This window comes from Diorhabda sublineata, chromosome 8 (assembly GCF_026230105.1).
Source record: "Diorhabda sublineata isolate icDioSubl1.1 chromosome 8, icDioSubl1.1, whole genome shotgun sequence".
NCBI lineage: Eukaryota > Metazoa > Arthropoda > Insecta > Coleoptera > Chrysomelidae > Diorhabda > Diorhabda sublineata.
Window position 1 is genome coordinate 2,527,239 of NC_079481.1, and position 19,495 is coordinate 2,546,733.

Genomic DNA, 19,495 nt, shown 5'->3' on the forward strand with positions numbered 1-19,495 from the left:
TGATCGTTCGGAATCATTTTTGGTAGATCTGATTTCGAATCAATTTTGGTTTAGTTCAGAACTTCAGTGAACGCGATCCGGATTGCTTTTCGAATAATCAGATCGTGATCAAGTTAGCCATTACTTTTTATTATTACTTATTTATATGATAACAATGATAAAAAACAAAAAAAAATTACCTGCGAATATAAAGAATAAAATCACGACAAATTTATTTTGATTTAAAGTGCAGATAGGTAGAGGACGATTTAGAATACCTTCCGCGGTTTTATTGAATTTCTCGATCGGAGGGAATTAATATCTTCAAAGCCGAATGGGATGTTACAATAGTAATTTTCAACTCAGATCAAACTGATAAGCAAAATATATTAATACAAGTAATTGAAACAAACTATTAATATTAAGGCTACTTTAGAAATTGTGACGAGAATGTATCTTTTTTAATGAAAGATATTCAAATACTATAATTTATTTAATATTAATCCTCTTGTTTAGCTAACAATTAATGGTATGCCATTTCCCTGTTTTAATTTATCAAAACGCTGCCAAAAGTGTCGTTTCTTTGGGAAAACATTTTCCTCTGATACTTATAAAACACAAAAAAATTGGGAAATTCTTCAGGCCCACAAAATAATCAATTAGCGTATATGCCTAATCTTTCAGGATTACAGTTGAGGTTAAAAAAATTTTGGCTAAAACAAACTCGAATAAAGGAAGTAAATTAAATACCATATTAGTTTTTTTATTGCTTAACAAAAAACAAATATAGCTAGTTGTAACTGTATACGGAAAATCTAAAATAATAAATAGAACCTTTCCTATAGTATCGTTAAAACTGTTACGATTTGTAAACATCCGACTAATACAGTCTTCAATTTTCTTTTTCATTTTTACCTCAAAATTCAAAATTGCTCCATAGTATTTGTGTTCAGAAAAAAATGATAAAAAACATAAATTATGAATTAATACTATAAGTAGAAATAATAGTACATCTCACAAAAGAAAAAACAAGAGAATCTACAACACTGGAATGTACGGTGTACGTCCAATCTATTGTTTTTATCTGAACTGGAAAGTGAAAGACCCTGGAAATCCACCGCCAAATGAAAATTCCTGACCTCCGTGTGAGCTACCTCCAAAGAATCTTTGAAAAACTTGTGTTGGGTCAACATCTAAAAAAAAAAAAAAATAAAATTAAAATATAAAAAAAAACTCCACCCTTGTTTCGATCAGAACTATTGCGTATAAATTTATTTATAATTACAACAAACAGAATGAGACATGGGCAATAGAGCAACTGTTGGTTTGCGGTGTTGTCAATAACTCGATAGAGAAAAAATTTAAAAACTATTAACCATAAAAAATTCTTCCTCTCCGCCTTCATCAACGTTGTGGTCATCGTGTAGGATCATACCAAAGAGGATCGGTGCGAGTATATCTGGAATAATTTATGTATGTGTATATTGGGGTACCATGTACACCACGATTCACAGGATCTATTGTGCCCCCCTTTTTTGCTGTGATTCCGGGGATCTCAGTGTTTACAGTTGATCTATTAATGGAAATCTATTTCATTTTCTCTCAGGTGTCTCACACACAATACATTAGCCTACATAGGCTAATATATTCAGCAGATCTTCTCTTGTTATAGTTTCTCAGGAGTGACTTTGCCTTTCTCGGGCCCTGTAGATTGTCCCATTAACCGATTTTACTTATCTACTTCTTTTACAAGATTTTCTCTATTGTTCCATAGCTGATACCACAAGATTCAGGCCATATGAAGGGTTTGTATGCCCTACTTTAGAGAGTCTGTCAGCTATTGCAGGATAACTTTATTTTTCTTACTTAGCTAGTTTATTCTATCCAGGTTAGGTAATGTTATATCGAAGATCCAAGCTAGGTTGATACGAGGAAGCCCCGAAGTCAATCCTTTAAAGTGCTCTGGTTTGGTTAGGCTAGGTTTGTCCTTTGAACGCCTTCTCTTCTTAACCTTTCGGTTCTATAGCTTCGTTAAGCACCTTATTGGTTGCTGGCATAGTCTTCAGGAAAGAAAACACTATCAAAATGAGGACCCATCATCCCTTTCCCCTAGTCAGACTTGCAAAGTCGAACTTCAGTATCTCCGAATAACCAAATTTGGTCCTATTTGTGCATTATGTATGTGAAATTTCATTAGGATCTGAGGTGGGTGGTATACTGAAGTCTTACCAAAATTTTATTAGAAAAGTCCATGTCAACATACAGCATTACTTGATTATTTGTTTTAAATAATTATTAACTAATTGAATAGAATACTGACCTGGCATTCCACCATCAAATTCATCCAAGTCTTGTCCATTATCATACCTCATTTTCTTTTTGGGATCAGAAAGTACACCGTACGCTTCTCCGACATCCTTGAATTTTTTTTCTTGTTCTTTTTTCTCGCTTTCAGAAGCATTAGCGTGTCTGTCGGGATGGTGAATGAGCGCTCGTTTTTTATATGCTTTTTTTATTTCATCTTCGCCCGCATTTCGTTCAACTCCGAGAATTGAGTAATAGTCTTTTCGTTTTGATAATTTTAGTGCGAGCTTCGCGTCTTGAAGTAATTTTTTATTTTCTCTGGAAACAAACACGATGACAACAAAAGTATATACGGCTACAAACTTTCTAAAGGTTTCTATGTTAGCTTATAAATACCGTTAAAGTTAGGTTAGATTAATTGAAGTTGAGTACATCCTTAAAAACAAAGCAAAGTTGAAAAGGAAATATAGAAATAAGTGATGAGCCGGAAGAAGATTTTATATTGAGAGGTTCATAAAAGTATAGATATTAACAAGGGTACAATATTGAAAAGAAAATACCCATATGAACTAGACCAAATGGAAGACCCAGAAAAAGGTGGAAAGATGCAATTGAAAAAGGTTCAAAGGGCATCATTATATATAACTGGAAACCAAAACGTGAAAATAGAGTCAAGTGGCAAAAAAGATAACGAAAAGAGTAAGCTATTAAAAAACGGAGAAGAGGAATGATTATCTGAGAATGTTTTTATTTGTATAAACACATTTCTTACCTGCTCTTATCCATTTTGAAAACTTTTTCATAGTCTCGTACTGCATCTTCATGTTCCCCAATGTCCGCATAGCATTTCGCCCTCCGAAGAAGAGCCTTAATGTAAGATTCATCTAAATTGAGTGCCGCTGTACAATCATCGATTGCTTCGCGAGTTTTCGCTAGTCTTGACAATACCGTTGCACGATTGAAATAAAGTTTGGCGTTCGTTTTTTTATTAAGTGGATCTATTTTCAATGCTTCTGTATACAAGTTGTAAGCGTCCTGAAAAAAATAACTCCTTTTACCCCACTATCCAATTATTTGGAAAATATCTATGAGAATCAACCAACAACGGATTGCTTAATTTAAACAGGGGAAAGTTTAGTATTTAGAGGATTTGTTTTCAGAATAACCGAGGAATCCAATTGCATTTGTCTGTCGTTCTTGCTTTTTTTACATTTATAATGGTTTTTAAACCTGATCCTAGTATTGCCTCGACATAGTTTATGCTTTGAAGTTTGTCTTATCGACAAAATCTACGCAAATAATCCTCTGCCAATTCCATCAATTTCAGTTGTCTATCGAAACACAATGTTAACACAGTCACAACAGTTTTCAACCTAAGTCGCACATTTTTATTGACACTTTCAGTTGGCTGTTGTTTTTGTCCTCAATACAACTTGTTCGACGTTGTCTCAATGCCCTTCGTGACTCGATACCCAGAGCACCACCACTTTATAATGACCACCCATCGTATTTAAAGTGCACATAAACCCGCACCAGCGTAGAGTTAACGTCTATAAACTGAGCTGCATCCAATGTAGTTTTTATTGGGTTATTTATTAACAATTTTACCTGAAGATCGAACCTGCACTTTCTTAATTTCATAACTTTCATTACCAGATGATTTCCTCATCTTTGGATCCTCAACATTTAAACAGTATACGCATTAACTATGCCACGGAGAGGCATGTGGAGAGGGACGGTTCATTTTTATGGGTTCAATCCAAGGCAGAATCGATTGTGCCGAGGGATGAGTGGTACTTGAGCCCCAATCACGTGTCGCGAACAATGCCTTCTGGAAATCTGGCAAGATTTCTGATATTTCGTTTAATTACTCTACTTTGTCACAGTCAAATTGATCACTCCTTATAAGTGACTTTGTAAATAAACTTACTTGGAATTTGCAAGCTTTGTACGCTTCATTGCCGTCCTCTTTCATTTTCTTCAATAATTTGGCTTTTTTGTAAATATTCATGGCTTTTTTATGATCCGGTGCCAATCTCAGTACCTGCTGAAAATGCTGGAAAGCACTGTCTAAATTATCTTCATAAAATAAACACATTCCTCTAACGTATATCGCATCAGCATTTCCTTTATCTATATGCAAAATGCTGAAAAGGAAAAAATAATTATTAATTCGCGTTATAAGTAGGTAAGTGATGTATCATTTCACAAAAAAGTGTTATTGGAGGTTAGTTTCACAGAGAACAAAAAATATAACGGATATTTTTTATTGATTGGTAGATAAATTATTTTAAAACTGTGTTATGAGCGGAACCAACATGACATAGTACTTGAGCGAATACTACCTCTGAATACTTTCATACATTTTACTTCGACGCCCTTCTTTAGTTGGGCCAGTGAAGCTTTCACTGCTTTGACTCATTTTAGTAGGTCTAGAAGAATATTCTGTGCTTGCTGAACGTTCCTAAAGTCTAATGGATTTCAGAAATTTTTGATAAAGTAATACTAGCAGCGAAAAGGTTAAGCATCTTTTACGCCATAGATAAAAATATAGTCAGGTGTGCCGGAAATCCTTCCTCTTGATTAAAGAAGTATATCGCCTTTTGAGGAAAAATATATCGGTCAATTGAGATAACCTAACCTAACTTGAAGTAAATATAACCTAATCGAATCTAAATAAAACCTAACCTAAGTTGAAATTTATGCAACCGTTGGTGGTAGACCTAATTTACAGAGTTTTCGATCATTAACACACAAACGTGTAATTCGATCCATTAAGTCTTCTAAATTGTCTGGTCGGTCAACGTCTCCACATAAATAATCAAAAGGGGTAACATCAGGTGACCCCTCCATTGATACATGTCTTCCAATCCAACTTCCTTTAAACTGGTTATCCAGAAGCCTTCGAACTTCAAGACTAAAATGTGGTGGTGCACCATTTTGTTATAGATAAATTTTTATTTTTATTTGGATCCGGATATGCCGCAGTTAGGTCTGGAGGTACTGCCATACTAAGATGTTCCAAATATCGACTAGCTATTAAATTCCCACGGAATAATTAATGAGTTTTTGGGGACCACATTGTTAAGAAAACTTGCATTTTCATCATAATATCTCCTGAATATTTCGCTATATTCCAAATGACTTTCCGGAACATCTACTGAGGGTTCGTATTAGTGCAGTTTTTCTTTTTTTTGAAAATTTGACTTATTTATCACTAAAATTATTTTGTAGGGCAATTTCTGTTATAGTTGTGTAGGGATTGTCTTCTAATGATATCCCTCCTGTTCGCCTAACAATTGGAGGTATTTCAAAATGTGTTCTTTCTTTGTGCATTACTTTATCATAGCTCTGTATAATACCAGGGGACTTCTATATTATTTTTCAGCTTCTTCTTCGCCAATGAAGGGTGAGGTTTTTTAGGATTCACACTGATGTTGAAACACCTAAGCCGTAGACTTTTATAGATACAGCCGCACGAATCCTATAGACTGCGCCAATTATTTTTATTTTCAAAGAAACGTTTTTTAAAAGGAAACAAAAGTTTATACTCACAAAAATACCAATTATTGAGCTGAACAAAATTATTTAATGAAAAAACAAATTAAAAAGCTGAACAATAATATACAGGTCTTGGTTTATGGTAGTATTACGAAGAAAGTTCAACGTCAACAACGACTACAAGTGTATTAATATTAAAAAATTTATATATGAATTTTTATTTCTCTTACTACACCTTTTTTTCTTGTATATTTCAAAGTTTTTTGTTAGAAAAGGAAAATATGGAATTATATGGATCAACTACCTATTAGCTATATCTTGAGCTTCTTGAAATCGACCGAGAAAAGTTAAACATTCGGCTTTGATAAGTTTATAACGGTTGCAAGTAGGTGCCTCATCCATACAACGATCCATGCAGAAAACTACTTTTCTATAGTCTTGCTTTTCGTATGCTTTGTTGCTTTCAGATTCGTACTGTTTCAGTTTTTCGTAGGATTTCAATTCATTGGCAATAGCTGTAGAAAAAAAAAAGAATTTAAATCCTAATTAATAATAGAACATAAAGATTAGGGTGATTATTTCCGAAACCAAATTTTTTTTCGGTGCTCAAGCAAAATATTAATCTTCACATAGAAAAAAAAATTGAGCTCTTAATATCAATTTTACATTTTAAATATAAAGTTTTACCATTTAAAAATCTTGTAAAATAATTTTTTTTCAAATTTCTAATACTCACTTTTTACAATATAGTAAATCAGTTTGATGGACCTTGTGGGGAATTTTATGCTCTTCAAAATGGCTTCAGAGTTATTTTTTTTTCAAAAACTGTAGTTCAACGACTCCTTTTGGTGAATCAGTACGATTTACATAAAAAAAGCGATTTCGAAGGGCATAAAATTCTCCACAAGGTCCATCAAACTGATTTGTTTTATTGTAAAAAGTGAGTAAGTATTAGAAAACTTCATATTTAGATTGTAAGTACTAAAAATTGTTGTTAAGAGCTCAATTTTTTTTCTATATGTATATTAATATATGTTAAATCAAATAAATACACTGTGGCAAATTACTATCCAAAAGGCAAGTCTGAATTATTCAATAAAGTCATTTCAGTTCATTTTATCTTTAATTCTTTGGCCGATTTTAGCAATTGTTTTTCGAATTATAACTCATTTTACTGTGTGCAAATTTTTTTTAACCCCCTTGTAAAGTTTTTGGATCCATTGGATTATATTCTATTCAACTGGTAGCTATTCCTTGTTAGTCCCTTTACTTCAACAAATCCTCCGGATCAATTAATGTACACAAATGCTTTGTAGACCATTAGATGTATTTTCGTTCCAAAGCTGAAACATTCTTCGGCGGATAAAGCTGCTGAACGTGTCTTTCTTTTTTACAGCTGAACTAACAAGTCCGTTATGCATACTCTTTTCTATATTATATAAAAGAGGTGTCTTCCCAGCAGCAAAATCTGCTGCTGGGAAGATATCTTGAGTCTGCTAACATCATCAACCACCATCAATATGGCTTCCGTAAACATAGTGAACCTCCTGGCCTATGTCACCAACGTGTGGGGAATCCAAAGCATTTTCACTGGACATATCAGACTTTTGACAGAGTTTGGCGTGCCGATCTTTTAAATGAATTAAGATCGTAGACATAGTAGCTTTCTTAAAGACCAAGATCCACTTCAGAGAAAGATTTGAGGTCTGGTGTTCCCCAGGGGGATCCGATCTGTAGCTTCACCGATAGTACACTGTTGTCGTCGTTCAAATCAGAGATATCCACTCTATGAGATTTGTCTATGCTTAAGTTTGTAAATTGCCTCCATGTACTCAAGTCACTTTTCAAATTTTGTCGAAGACACGCATTAAAAAGCTTTTGCACTAAAACTGACAACTTCTGAACAATTTTTAGGTTAGGATTTTACTTATTTACTCTGAATAACCAAATCAAATAAATCTTTGATTTGATTTGCAAGTGTACTTTAAAGGAAAGGGCATTTTTTCTCCTCCAATTTTTTTAGGTTAGGTTAGACATAAGTCACAAGTCTTTTGTTAATAGAACTTCCTAGTTAAGTCTGTCGGTTTGAAACGCTTCAAACGTCGTACTTCGTTTTCTGGGTTGAACAATTCTCACAAAAGCACATTATTGTGAGCACTATTTCTTATTTTCACTATAACAGCTAACTTCTGTTTTCACAGATAGATTTTAGAGATCTTGTTCGATTAGCAGGTTTAGGACGTACCTTGGAGCATTGATAATGACGTTTGGTACCTTTCTGGAACCGTTGTTGTATTTCAAGGTTTTAATCACTGGATGTACCCCATAGTTGTATTCCGTGAACCCATATTGGCTTCAATATTACTTTGTATATCACCAGCTTATTTTCCATTCGATTCGAAGGTATTTCATTAATAAACATGAATGCTCCTTTAGGGCGAATTGTAACATGCACACTTTTCATTTCATTCGCTTTAATTTTCCATGTCTTGAATCATTGTCTAGTTTATTCAGATGCAATTGAAGATATCTAGAAGCTGTGTTTGGATTTTGATGCGATGCAAGAAAAACTATGTTACTTGTTAATGTTGCACTGGTTGTGGGACCACGAACGCTACCTTGGGGAACCCTGCTTTAATTCGGTACAGTTATGTGTACTCAGTTTAATATTTCACCAGAAAGAATCCGTCCTTGACGTATGATTTGAAGATACTTGTCTTAGTCTTTGTTGGTGTTAATTGTTGAATTTTCTAGTGACTATTTTCTCTACTTTATCAACCAGAACGAATTACATTAAGGGCAACTGAATAACCAAGTCAAAGAAACCTTTTTTGTTGTAGGTGTAATTCAAAGGACAATTGGAACAGGACAAATTTATGCTAAAATCAACTTTTATTGAATAATTTGGGTCTTTATTGATTCCTATAATCTGATCTACTTACTTTGTCCATCGACCTGCATATCCTGAACTTTCTTGATTGCAAATTCGGCTGTTTTAAGATCTCCCATTGCTAAACTACATTTAGCCATACGTACATAACCTTTAACAAATTTGGGATCTAATTGAACACACCTTCTGACGTCTTCTAAGGCTTCAATGAATCTGTGAACATATATAACCTTATAAATTTCGCATTCTCTCATTTTTATGCAGCCGCAAAATATAATTGACATTCAAAGTGGTGTTTGGAGCAGTTTGATCAAAGTTTGAGGAAAATCAAAATAATTCTTTTCGGATAAACCCTTCATAAGTGAACCCTTTTGTGGAATAAGTTAGAAGATAATAGAGAAAACCCTAAAAAAGGGTGTAGATAGAAAAAAAAATCAATTATTGGGATAATATACAGTCGTTGAGACACACAAAGGTTCCCCTGGGAACCTATAACCAAGTAAAAACAACTTACGAATACTAACAGGAGAACCATCATCTTAAAAATCACTTAGTGAGATTATAAATTTGTGACATTTCAAATATACAGTAGCATTCGAGAGGCAGATAACATTTTTTTAAAGAAAATCAATGACTGTGCTAAAAATTCCAACAGAAATTGACAGAAAGTGACAAACTATGTGAAGTTGGTGATATTCATACTGAACACACTATTTATTTCTAACACTACATTAAACGCAGTATGTTGAGGACAGGAAATAAATAATTAATTGTAGATAAATTGAAAAATACAAACCGGTTAAGCATCATGTAACAGGCAGCTCGGTTTCCATAATAGGCGGCTGTATTTGGACAAAGTTTAATGGCTTCGCTGTAGAGAGGCAGTGCAGATCTATATTGCTTAATTTTATATAATTGGTTTCCATTTTCTTTTTTGAGTTCAGCCAGCCTATAAAAATAAAACTAAATATAAAATTGACTCTATAAAAAAATTCATTTTTCAAGCATTCTTTTACTTCAATACGTTAGTTAAATAAATGGAATTTTGATTCACAGTGGTAATTAACGACCGCAAACGATTTGCCTTGCGATTTATTTATGGTTATCGTAAAGGCCAGACGTACCGGAAATTGTAAACGTTTAAAATCGAATGGTAAATCCTTTGGAATCGGTATACGCACGCACGATCAAGACATCCTCCCCTTGTATTTTCCCTTTATTATTGTTGCCTCGATGACGTTATCCATCACCTTTTTCACAGCCAATCTATTGCACAGTCGAAGTTGATTAATGTTATGCAGCACGATGACAACTCATCCTACTTTTAACTGCAAATTGTGAGATGGTATTCCAGAGAATTTAAAAATTACTTGGAAGAGTTGACTACGTCATCCTGGTGCATGTAGTCTAAGAGCTAGTCACCACTTCGACTAAAGTACTTTCACAAGGCTTAAACTTTTTCTATATGTTATTTAACATATTTAAAGTAGAAAAATCAACTTCTGGCAGGGTTATCGCGGTTGCAACGATATCCACGGTTTTTTGCATATTGCAATTAGATAATTCTGAGTATAAAAAAAATTGTCAGATGATTTGCTCGGAAATAAGCAACGTTGCAACTGCAACAGCTGGAGAGTCGATGGGGTCGACAAACTTTTGTGATGAAAATACTGTACTACCAGTCTTGGCTCGCGCTCCGTAAACTTGAGAATACGAGTATTTAAAACATTCCTAGAGGAATCGAATGAAGTCTAAAAGCTTCTTTTTGTGACACATTGCGATAGCGGGCCTTTTTGATACGGCCAGGGGCCGGAAGCGGCCCGCAGGCCGTATCTTCGACACGACTGAGTTAGATCCTAGAGACTTTGGTTGGAAGTTGGTCAACAATACATTAGAACCCGTTAAAAAGCTTCTTTTTGTGACACATTGCGATCGCGGGCCTTTTTGATACGGCCAGGGGCCGGAACCGGCCCGCAGGCCGTATCTTCGACATGACTGAGCTAGATCCTAGAGACTTTGGTTGGAAGTTGGTCAACAATACATTAGAACCCGTTAAAAAGCTTCTTTTTGTGACACATTGCGATCGCGGGCCTTTTTGATACGGCCAGGGGCCGGAAGCGGCCCGCGGGCCGTATCTTCGACACGACTGAGTTAGATCCTAGAGACTTTGGTTGGAAGTTGGTCAACAATACATTAGAACCCGTTAAAAAGCTTCTTTTTGTGACACATTGCGATCGCGGGCCTTTTTGATACGGCCCAGGGGCCGGAAGCGGCTCATGGGCCGTATCTTCGACACGACTGGGACGATTAAATTTCTCAACTTTCTTTTCAATTTAAATCGATTTTGTCTTTTCAATCTCTGCTAAATTCCATTATTTTGCAATGCATTCCAAATTAAACATAATCACAACAGACCCGTGGATAGTGACACGGTATCGAATAGAAAGTATCGATGCTGTACTCAAGAGTAGTATCGAATGAAAAGTATCGTACTCATAAATGTATTGAGTACTTTTCTTGGAGCGTACGCGTCAGAACATCAATATTACTCAGTAAAAAAAAATAAAAGGTTTAGGCACACAAATTTAGTACAATAATAAGTCGACTGTAACTTTACAAATTTTGAACTTAATGAAAAAAGAACTATTAATTTATTTATTCGATACGATATCTGTTGAAAAGTACTCATTAAGTAAAAGTATCGAATGCAAAGTATCGATTACAAAAGCATCTGTATCGAAAGGTAAGATACTCGATTAAACAAACGCGCTAATTACGCTACCTCATAGATGGCGTGGAAAAGTTTGCATATTATGACGATTACAACTTTTTAAATCATTATATCTCAGAAACAGTAGTCCGTAGCAAAAAAATTATTATTACGTTTTTTGTAGATAATTTTATGATCTACAATTTTTGTCTGAGATATTTTTACGATAAAACGTACCGTTTTGCTGAAAATCACAAACTTGACTTTTGACCTTGAATAAAGTTTTTTCCTCAGACCTGAATGACGGGGAAATTAGATTTTAAACAATTTCACTGATTTTCAGCTTGGTGGGAATTTATGTCTAAATTGACTACTGGCCGTAGAAAGGATCGTAACATATGACTACGAACCGATTAAATCGATAAGTTTCAGAACGACCGTGAACGTAATCCCGATCATTCGATTATAGTTTCCGAAAAGTCCTTGTAAACGTAAAAATTGTCCTTGAAATCCAATATCGACATCAATTATTTTCTGTGGTCTACTTTATATCAGTGATTTGTAAATTTGATATCAAAACCCAAATTCGTGAATATGATTACAGTTAAAATATTCACACAACAGTTCAACAAAAACAAAAACCTAATAAATAATTAATTATTCGGTATATAATTAACTGAGTCAAACCTCTTAAATATCATTAATATTATAATAATTTGCCATTCAATCTTATGACTAATAGAAATTACGTTTTGATTCAAAATAAAAAATTACGTTGGTGGTACCCACTTTCCTTAAATACAATATTCAAATGGATGATAATAAGCAATAAGTAACGGTATTTTTAACAGATTTCAATGTCATTGCGTTTATTTTTAAAATTTTATAACTGGAATATGATATTTAATATCTTTCGAGATAATATTTATGTTCAAATATTATTTTTTACTCAATTCCCCAATTTCTTTGTGCTATCCAAATCAATCATCTGATAATATTAACTTGATTGGTTATCAAACCTCAAAGCAAAAGATTGCTCAGTACCTGGGTCTACCTAATGTTGAAGGATACACAGGACATTGTCGAAAACTATAATAGACCCACAGCCAAAGCTGACATTTTAGCAACATTAGATCAAGCATATCACTTGTAAGTAGTACTGGCATTTCCAACAATCGATTTGATTATATGTCACCCACTTCATCCTTTTCCTAGTACCTTTGATATTGTAGATTGCGTCATGCCCCTTAATAACGTTAGAAAACAATAATTATAGCCAACAAAGCATGCTATCAGCAATAAACAATCATTATATCTATAGTGAATCATTCTTTCATTATTTGGTTCAAAAACTTTTGGATGAAGAGAAAAATTATCATTTTTTGGCCATTGACTTGTACTTGGATATTGTTATCAATCAGATTTTTCCTTTTTATGAAAAAAATGTTGATTTTGTAGAAAATTTTTTAGACAAATTGTTTCTGTACAAGAAAATCTAAAGATGTGGAAAACCATCCATCTCTGCAGCTACGTTAGCAGAGGTAATGTCCAAATTACCCTGAGACTTTACAATAAAACATTGAAAATAATTATAAACCATAGCTAACACAGAATGCATTGTTGGGATAATAATATTGTAGTTAATACAAGTAATTAAATGTGTAAATATGTAAATAAATTGAACCCTTACTTAATTCTTCTGAATTGTTTCCTTATATATGGAGCTAAAAAACTGACAATTCATTTTCTATTGAAGGTCATCATACTTTATATAATATTTATAGTACATTTTACATAAATATACAATTTATTCAAAGAACAAGTTTATAATAACAAGTCGGCATTTAGAAATTAAGCTAAGGATAATTAGAATGTAAAAAATGGATCCAAGTGACACCCATCATAAATGTCTACATTGAAACTGTCCGAGATTAAGATTTGTGTAAGCAGTAAAAACATGCTACTAAACATTATCAATCTACACAGTAAGTCAAACAAAAGTAAAAATCATTTAGGACTTATATAATCCAACTAAATAAGAAAACAATAGATGATAGGGATTATAAGGAATATACCATGTAAAAGATATACAATGGTTTCTAAAATCTGCTTTTTCTAATATTCAAACTATTATCAATGCTATTGAATCATCATTTTTTGAAATGTATGTTAATGAATTCATTCAAATTACATTGCAGATTATATTGGAAAACAACTCTCCTTTTTTATAATTTTATAAACTGTTTTTGTGACAAATTCCAAATACAACGAACTGACTGCGCCTGAATAATTTCAGCTGTCATAATAAGGAACAAAAACGTGATAGTAGGTACATGACCTTTATTTAAAAATAAATAACATTTCTTAAAACTGTTATTCTACGATTTAGATATAAAGTTAATATTTTCATGTATCATATGAGACAAACAGATCTAAGTTCTTATCACTGTTTAATTTGGCATCATAATCAATATGTGGGTCATTAGAAAAACTAACAAATTGGGTATTGTGCTATATTAGAAAAGGAACCATGATAAGTACTTTGTACTGAATTAGTTTTGATTAACTTGATACATCAATACAATAATGTGGAATATACTTTTTAGAAAATTGATATGTACTTACTCTTCTGGACTCCTAGTAATAATATCATCATTTTCATCGGCTGAATCCATAATCACCTCATCTACTACGTCCGCCATCTAAAAAACTTGTGGTCGACTGGTCGATTGTCAGTTTGTGTGAATGTCAATATCAATATATGATACATGATCACAAAATTCATTCGATTGTCGTTCTTGATGAATGACAATCAGGCGAGCTTCTGTCATAAATTTAAAAATGAATTTTTAATTCTGTTGATTTTGTTAGATCCTTATATCAGTTTGTTACGAAGGTACTCAGGCATTCAAAAATTTCCTTACTTTGACAATTAAATGAGTAGATCAGATTATTTGGGCAGCCTATTGGCAAACCAAAATAAACATCAAACTATTCTTCACAACTACTTTGTAACTCAGGACGGAAATTCTAATAATTTGCAGACCTATGAAACTAATTATTATGCCTTTCAAGAACCCATTTCTAATCCCCCCGAACCAAAAGTTTCGATATGGGAGTTTTTAAGTAAAGATGATTTGAAGGATTTTTTGAAATTACACTGTACGCGTGAAATTAAAAACTATTTAGGTAAGTAAACATTGTTTCTATTTTATTTTTTGTTTAAATAACAATATCTTGAATAAACTGAAGGTTTGTTAAGATTAGGGAAAGAGAAGTGAAGTGAGGTTAAGAAATGAAAGAGAAAGAAGAAAGAGCGTGAATGATGTGATGGATTAACCTAATAGGTTAGATTTAATATGAATATGTAGAACAGAAAATGATAGATATCAATTTTGTTTTACAATAAGCTAAGAAAGTTTTAAGCCTTGTCTTTTTTATTTTATTGTATCCTCGAGTTTTGAATACGCATTGGTTAGGTACGCATTACAACGTGCTCTTATACGGGGGTTGTCCGAAAAGTTTATGATCTCATCATGAAAACGTTGGTATTGCGTGATAGATTTTCACTAAAATTTCAACGCACAATGAATTTGATTATTATAGATTCGATGAAGATGAATAAATTTTTTCCAAAAGGCGCAGCGAGAATGCTTTTTATAGAATTGATGTGTTCCGTTACAAAATTCTGCCAGAGAAATAACTACAACTTGAGAAAAAGTGGTGCCTTACTATCGCAATTCTTTTTGACACATATCTTGACTACAAGTTCTTTTGACAAAACAACAGAAAAAGTGTTCAATTATTTCAAGGAGCTCGCTCTGGCTCATGCACTTCCTGATGTGAGTATTCAATTTTTTTTTTAGATACGAGGCCATTCTGACGGGAGAATAAGTTGTTTAACTGTCAAAAAATCCTATCATAATTATTTTTGAACTCTACGCACTTAGTTTAGCGAGATTCACGTTTCAGTTGCGAGCGAGCTTTTGATAATCATTCAGCAATCGCGGCACTTACCTTTCAGATTGTTTTTTTTTATATATATCATAATATAACGTAACGTGTGGGCAACTACAGCCCTATTTTACAAGTTTAAGCTTCAAACATCGGTTTAAACTACATATACTGTTTTTTTTCACATTTTATAAGTGGCGTTAACTGACAAACTTCGGTTTAAACGTTACCGGCGGTATGGGGGTAGTTTAAACTTGCAATACAAAGTTATTCGTTCTAGAACGAATCTTTAAATTGTGCATTTGTTGTAGTTACATGGAAAATATTTTTTTTGTGTGTGTCATTGGTAGTTTCCGCCTTCTGTAAACTATTTTGTGATGTATATGACCATATCCGTCAACTGTCATGTGTGCTGTGGTTTCCATGATCGCATGTGTCATGTTGTCTATGATCCACCCGCCAACTGTCGTTACCGCTATACGTCGTGTGTACCGTGATGCCCTTCATCTTCTTTCTAAGTATGGAGTGTACACTCCATATTTCTAAGCATACGTAGATGATAGACAACATAACAGATACGATCGTAGAACAAATTACATACGAAATTTCTTACGCATGCATAATTCTTCAGTCACTTTATGTCAAATGCGTTCTTTTGTTATACCTATAGCCTCTTCTAACTCTCTAACCTTAATTTGACGGTTATTTGTCTATAATATCGCTGGTTGGTTGTAGCAGTTTTGGCCATGCTGAACGCTCGTCGCTAATCAAGCTGATAAGGTTACGTTGAATTGAGCTACTCAAAATTTGCAGTCGTCAATTATGGTGCAGAATCTCCGTACACTGTATCCAGACATGGATAACTTTGTTCGATAGATCTTATCAAGATCTATCTGTGTGTATGAAAAGTCATGATGATTGACGCATGCGTAGAAGAGTTTCTGTGGGAAATGTATGCAAATGCATTATTTTCACGAAAAATCAATAAATAAAATGATAATTTAGTAATTTTTGTGAGGTTAAGTTTTTTGATAAAAATTATGCATACTTTTTTCACAGAAACTCTTCTGCGCATGCGTCAATCATCATGACTTTTCACACAAACAGATAGATCTTGATGAGATCTGTCTAACAAAGTTATCTATGGTTCGATATCTGTTAGGATTCATGAGATAATGACCACTTCCGGTATCTCCGGAAGTAAATGTCAATTGTCTATAGAGTTTCATGATGATCGTCGTGGGGTGGCTTATCATACTCTTACCAAATCTTTACAATGAATTTCTTATACGTTTATCAAACAGAAACTTTCCAAAATGGCTGTGCATTTGCAAATATATTGATAATTCCAGAGAAACCTTGTATATTCAGCTTTTGCCCAAAGCTGCCCTTTTATGTTGAATACGAGTGCAGTTTTATATGTATATTTAACTCGATATTGTAGTAACTAATTACCCTCCAATTAAGCTGAAATATTTTTCAGTTTCCTCCAAAAACTGCTAAAATATTTTCGCAAGACGAAACTAAGAATAATATGAAATTTTTCTGTAAACTCTACTTGCGAAATTTACCTCTGATTCGATTTACGAGTCTTCCCAATTTTGCATTTTTTCTGTATTATGAAGTTGACAAGCAAGAAGAAAGAGAGAAAAAAGTGAGGAAAAAACAAGACGGAGACAAGAAAAAGAAGAAGGATAGTAAAAAAGGAAGTAAAGCAGGAAGTAAAAAGGGCAAAAAATGATTTTGGATATGTAAATGGTGTGGAAATTGTTTTAAGAATTTATTATATATTTATAAAGTTAATAACAAATATTTCATTATTATAAACACGATCATTCAATTATTTTATAATCGATTAATTTCCAAAATCCACAAAAAAATGTAGATTTCATTTCTTGAAAAAAAGTCTGTGTGTATCGGATTCTTTCTGCATAATTACATTCATATAATCCATTTTTTGTTTGGTCTTTTTTTTCAGAAATAAGCGATTGATTTATATAAGGGTTGAACATTTGGGATTACAAATATTTGAGTTAAACACAAACAAAAAGAATCAATGTAAGTAAGCTACCATAAAGTAATTAAATATTTTTTTAATTTTATATTTACCGGTGTTGCTTTATAAGGGATGAAATAATAGAGGCTGGTTGAAAAATTTTCAATACTATATTAAAGCATTAAACAACTTTCATTTAAACCTTAAAAGTATTTTTCTACTCATTAAATATTTATACTTCTGATTTTATTGATTTTTTGCAATAAGGGGTAGTTTGGACCACTAAGAGTAATTAGCACATATCGGCATTGGGTAGATTTTGTAGATAAGGGTAAGTCAAGCTTAGTTCCAAATTTTTATGCAATTCAATTCAGGTTCGTGGAAAACAGAAGTAATACCTCATTTTTACCTTGGTTGCCTGTACTAATAGTCCTAAGTCTAATATAAATTGAACTTTAAATATTACATCATCGCTATTATTTTTGTAATAACTCAAACTCTCTTCTTTTGTTACTTGTAAATAGCTTCAAACTCTCTTTGTACCAAGTTTCAGAACAATTGACAGAAATCCAATTTCCATAAGGATTGAGCAGGTTCCTTTCTTCATAAAGTAATATAGAAACAATAAAATGCTTATAATTGCAAATTAGCTTCCAGCTGAAGTGAAAATAGCATTTCAAGACAAAAAGGAGTTGAAAACGTTACATATTTCTGTAAATAGGAACAATACAGTTACCAAAACACATTATTAAATTTTTTTACTTTCTTATTTACTCATTTATAAAAAGTTATAATTTGTTTTAAAATAATATTTCATTATTTATCTTCCATTTCCAACTGCTTCATTCTTTGTTCTAAATTGGAGACTAAACTAGATTGATGTGAATTCAAGTCACTAACTAATTGAGAACCAACTCTGTTCACAGTTTGTACTAGTTCTGCTTGAGCTATTTGAAGATTGGGAATTTTACTGTATTTAATAAGATCATCTTTATTTATTAAAGTGTTTTCCAGAATTCCAGCTAAAAACAATGAGTTAATTTTAAATAAAACTCATATACTTTAAAAAAAAAACGATTTTCAAAATTTTCTATAATCTACAGCTTGATTCCAATTTACCAATTTAAATTTAATAGAACATCGCCAAGAAACATAAGCAACTTAACTGTTCCACTGCTAAATGTTGAATTTCCTGTTACCTAGTTGTCATCCACAGTCCAAATTATAGAAAGAAAAACAAATTCATAAACATATCAAATCAGAAACTAGATGAATAGTACGGCCAAAGATATTGTTAAAAACTAAACAAAGAAGCAAAACAACAACAAAAGTCCTGACACTTTCGTTCTAATGAATATAGAGTAATATAAAGGATCTTACCTAACATTATTAGTTGTGGACATTTTTTTGATATTTTCAATACTTTATTAACTTCTGGTTCAGGACAAAAAAGGATCATGTTGTTTGATGTGACATAGAAATCTAAGACGGTCTCATAAGGCGTTCCTGAAACAGCAGCTGATAACATCTCTCTTTCAAATTTCTTCAATTCCATTCCTTGTTTTTTGAATAATGCGTAATTCCTGAAGTTTTCATCTGCTTTCATAGAGTTGAAATGATAAAAGACTATTAATTTCGAATTTTTGAACGAATTATATAGTTCTTTGGCGTAAATATCTCTTAAAGGATTGAAATCTTTTTTCTTTTCCAATTTTCTATTTAATCGACACAATTCTACTAACGGTTTATTTTTATTAGGATTAATAAACCATGGTTGCGTTAAAGCTAAATATTTTGCTTTCTCAAAGTGTGGTGGTTTAGGCCTTTGAATGTTAACTTTTCCCCTGAATCTCTTACACTGAATAAAGGGGGTTAATGATTGCAGAAAAGCTAAAATTAACAAGATTAGTCAGTAAACACATTTTGAAAGTTTATCTAACCTTTCCGGTGTAATAGAGCCATTATCAGCCAGTTTTTTTCATTTACTATAGGTATAAAGTTTACCAAGTTCTACAAATATTGTATATTCAAATTACCAAAAAACTAGGTTACCTGTCTTATCAATAGGGTAACCATTTTTTATTTAACCCAAGACTTTTCGGAAACTGATCGTGTTAACCCAATCATGATCTAAATGTTAGGAATCATGTTCGATTGTTGT

At 32.8% G+C, this 19,495-nt stretch overlaps 3 protein-coding genes across 3 annotated transcripts; 1 reads left to right on the top strand and 2 right to left on the bottom strand.

Annotated features, from left to right (window-relative positions):
• Positions 1–458: 458 nt before the first annotated feature.
• On the bottom strand, positions 459–14,143 carry LOC130447579 (dnaJ homolog subfamily C member 7). Its single transcript, XM_056784462.1, has 8 exons — positions 14,010–14,143; positions 9,471–9,623; positions 8,727–8,887; positions 6,089–6,299; positions 4,214–4,430; positions 3,056–3,318; positions 2,300–2,601; positions 459–1,172 (listed from the first exon to the last, which is right to left on the bottom strand). Exons 1-8 carry the CDS (start codon positions 14,084–14,086, stop codon positions 1,060–1,062), a joined length of 1,497 nt encoding a protein of 498 aa, XP_056640440.1. The 5' UTR covers positions 14,087–14,143; the 3' UTR covers positions 459–1,059.
• Positions 14,144–14,320: 177 nt separating this feature from the next.
• Positions 14,321–17,241, top strand: LOC130447829 (uncharacterized). Its single transcript, XM_056784862.1, has 3 exons — positions 14,321–14,573; positions 14,991–15,226; positions 16,822–17,241. The coding sequence occupies exons 1-3, from the start codon at positions 14,321–14,323 to the stop codon at positions 17,077–17,079; spliced, it is 747 nt and encodes a 248-aa protein (XP_056640840.1). The 3' UTR covers positions 17,080–17,241.
• An 827-nt stretch (positions 17,242–18,068) lies between these two features.
• Positions 18,069–19,466, bottom strand: LOC130447583 (39S ribosomal protein L10, mitochondrial). The gene is made up of 3 exons (XM_056784467.1): positions 19,275–19,466; positions 18,715–19,224; positions 18,069–18,356 (listed from the first exon to the last, which is right to left on the bottom strand). Exons 1-3 carry the CDS (start codon positions 19,294–19,296, stop codon positions 18,151–18,153), a joined length of 738 nt encoding a protein of 245 aa, XP_056640445.1. The 5' UTR covers positions 19,297–19,466; the 3' UTR covers positions 18,069–18,150.
• Between the last annotated feature and the right edge of the window lie 29 nt (positions 19,467–19,495).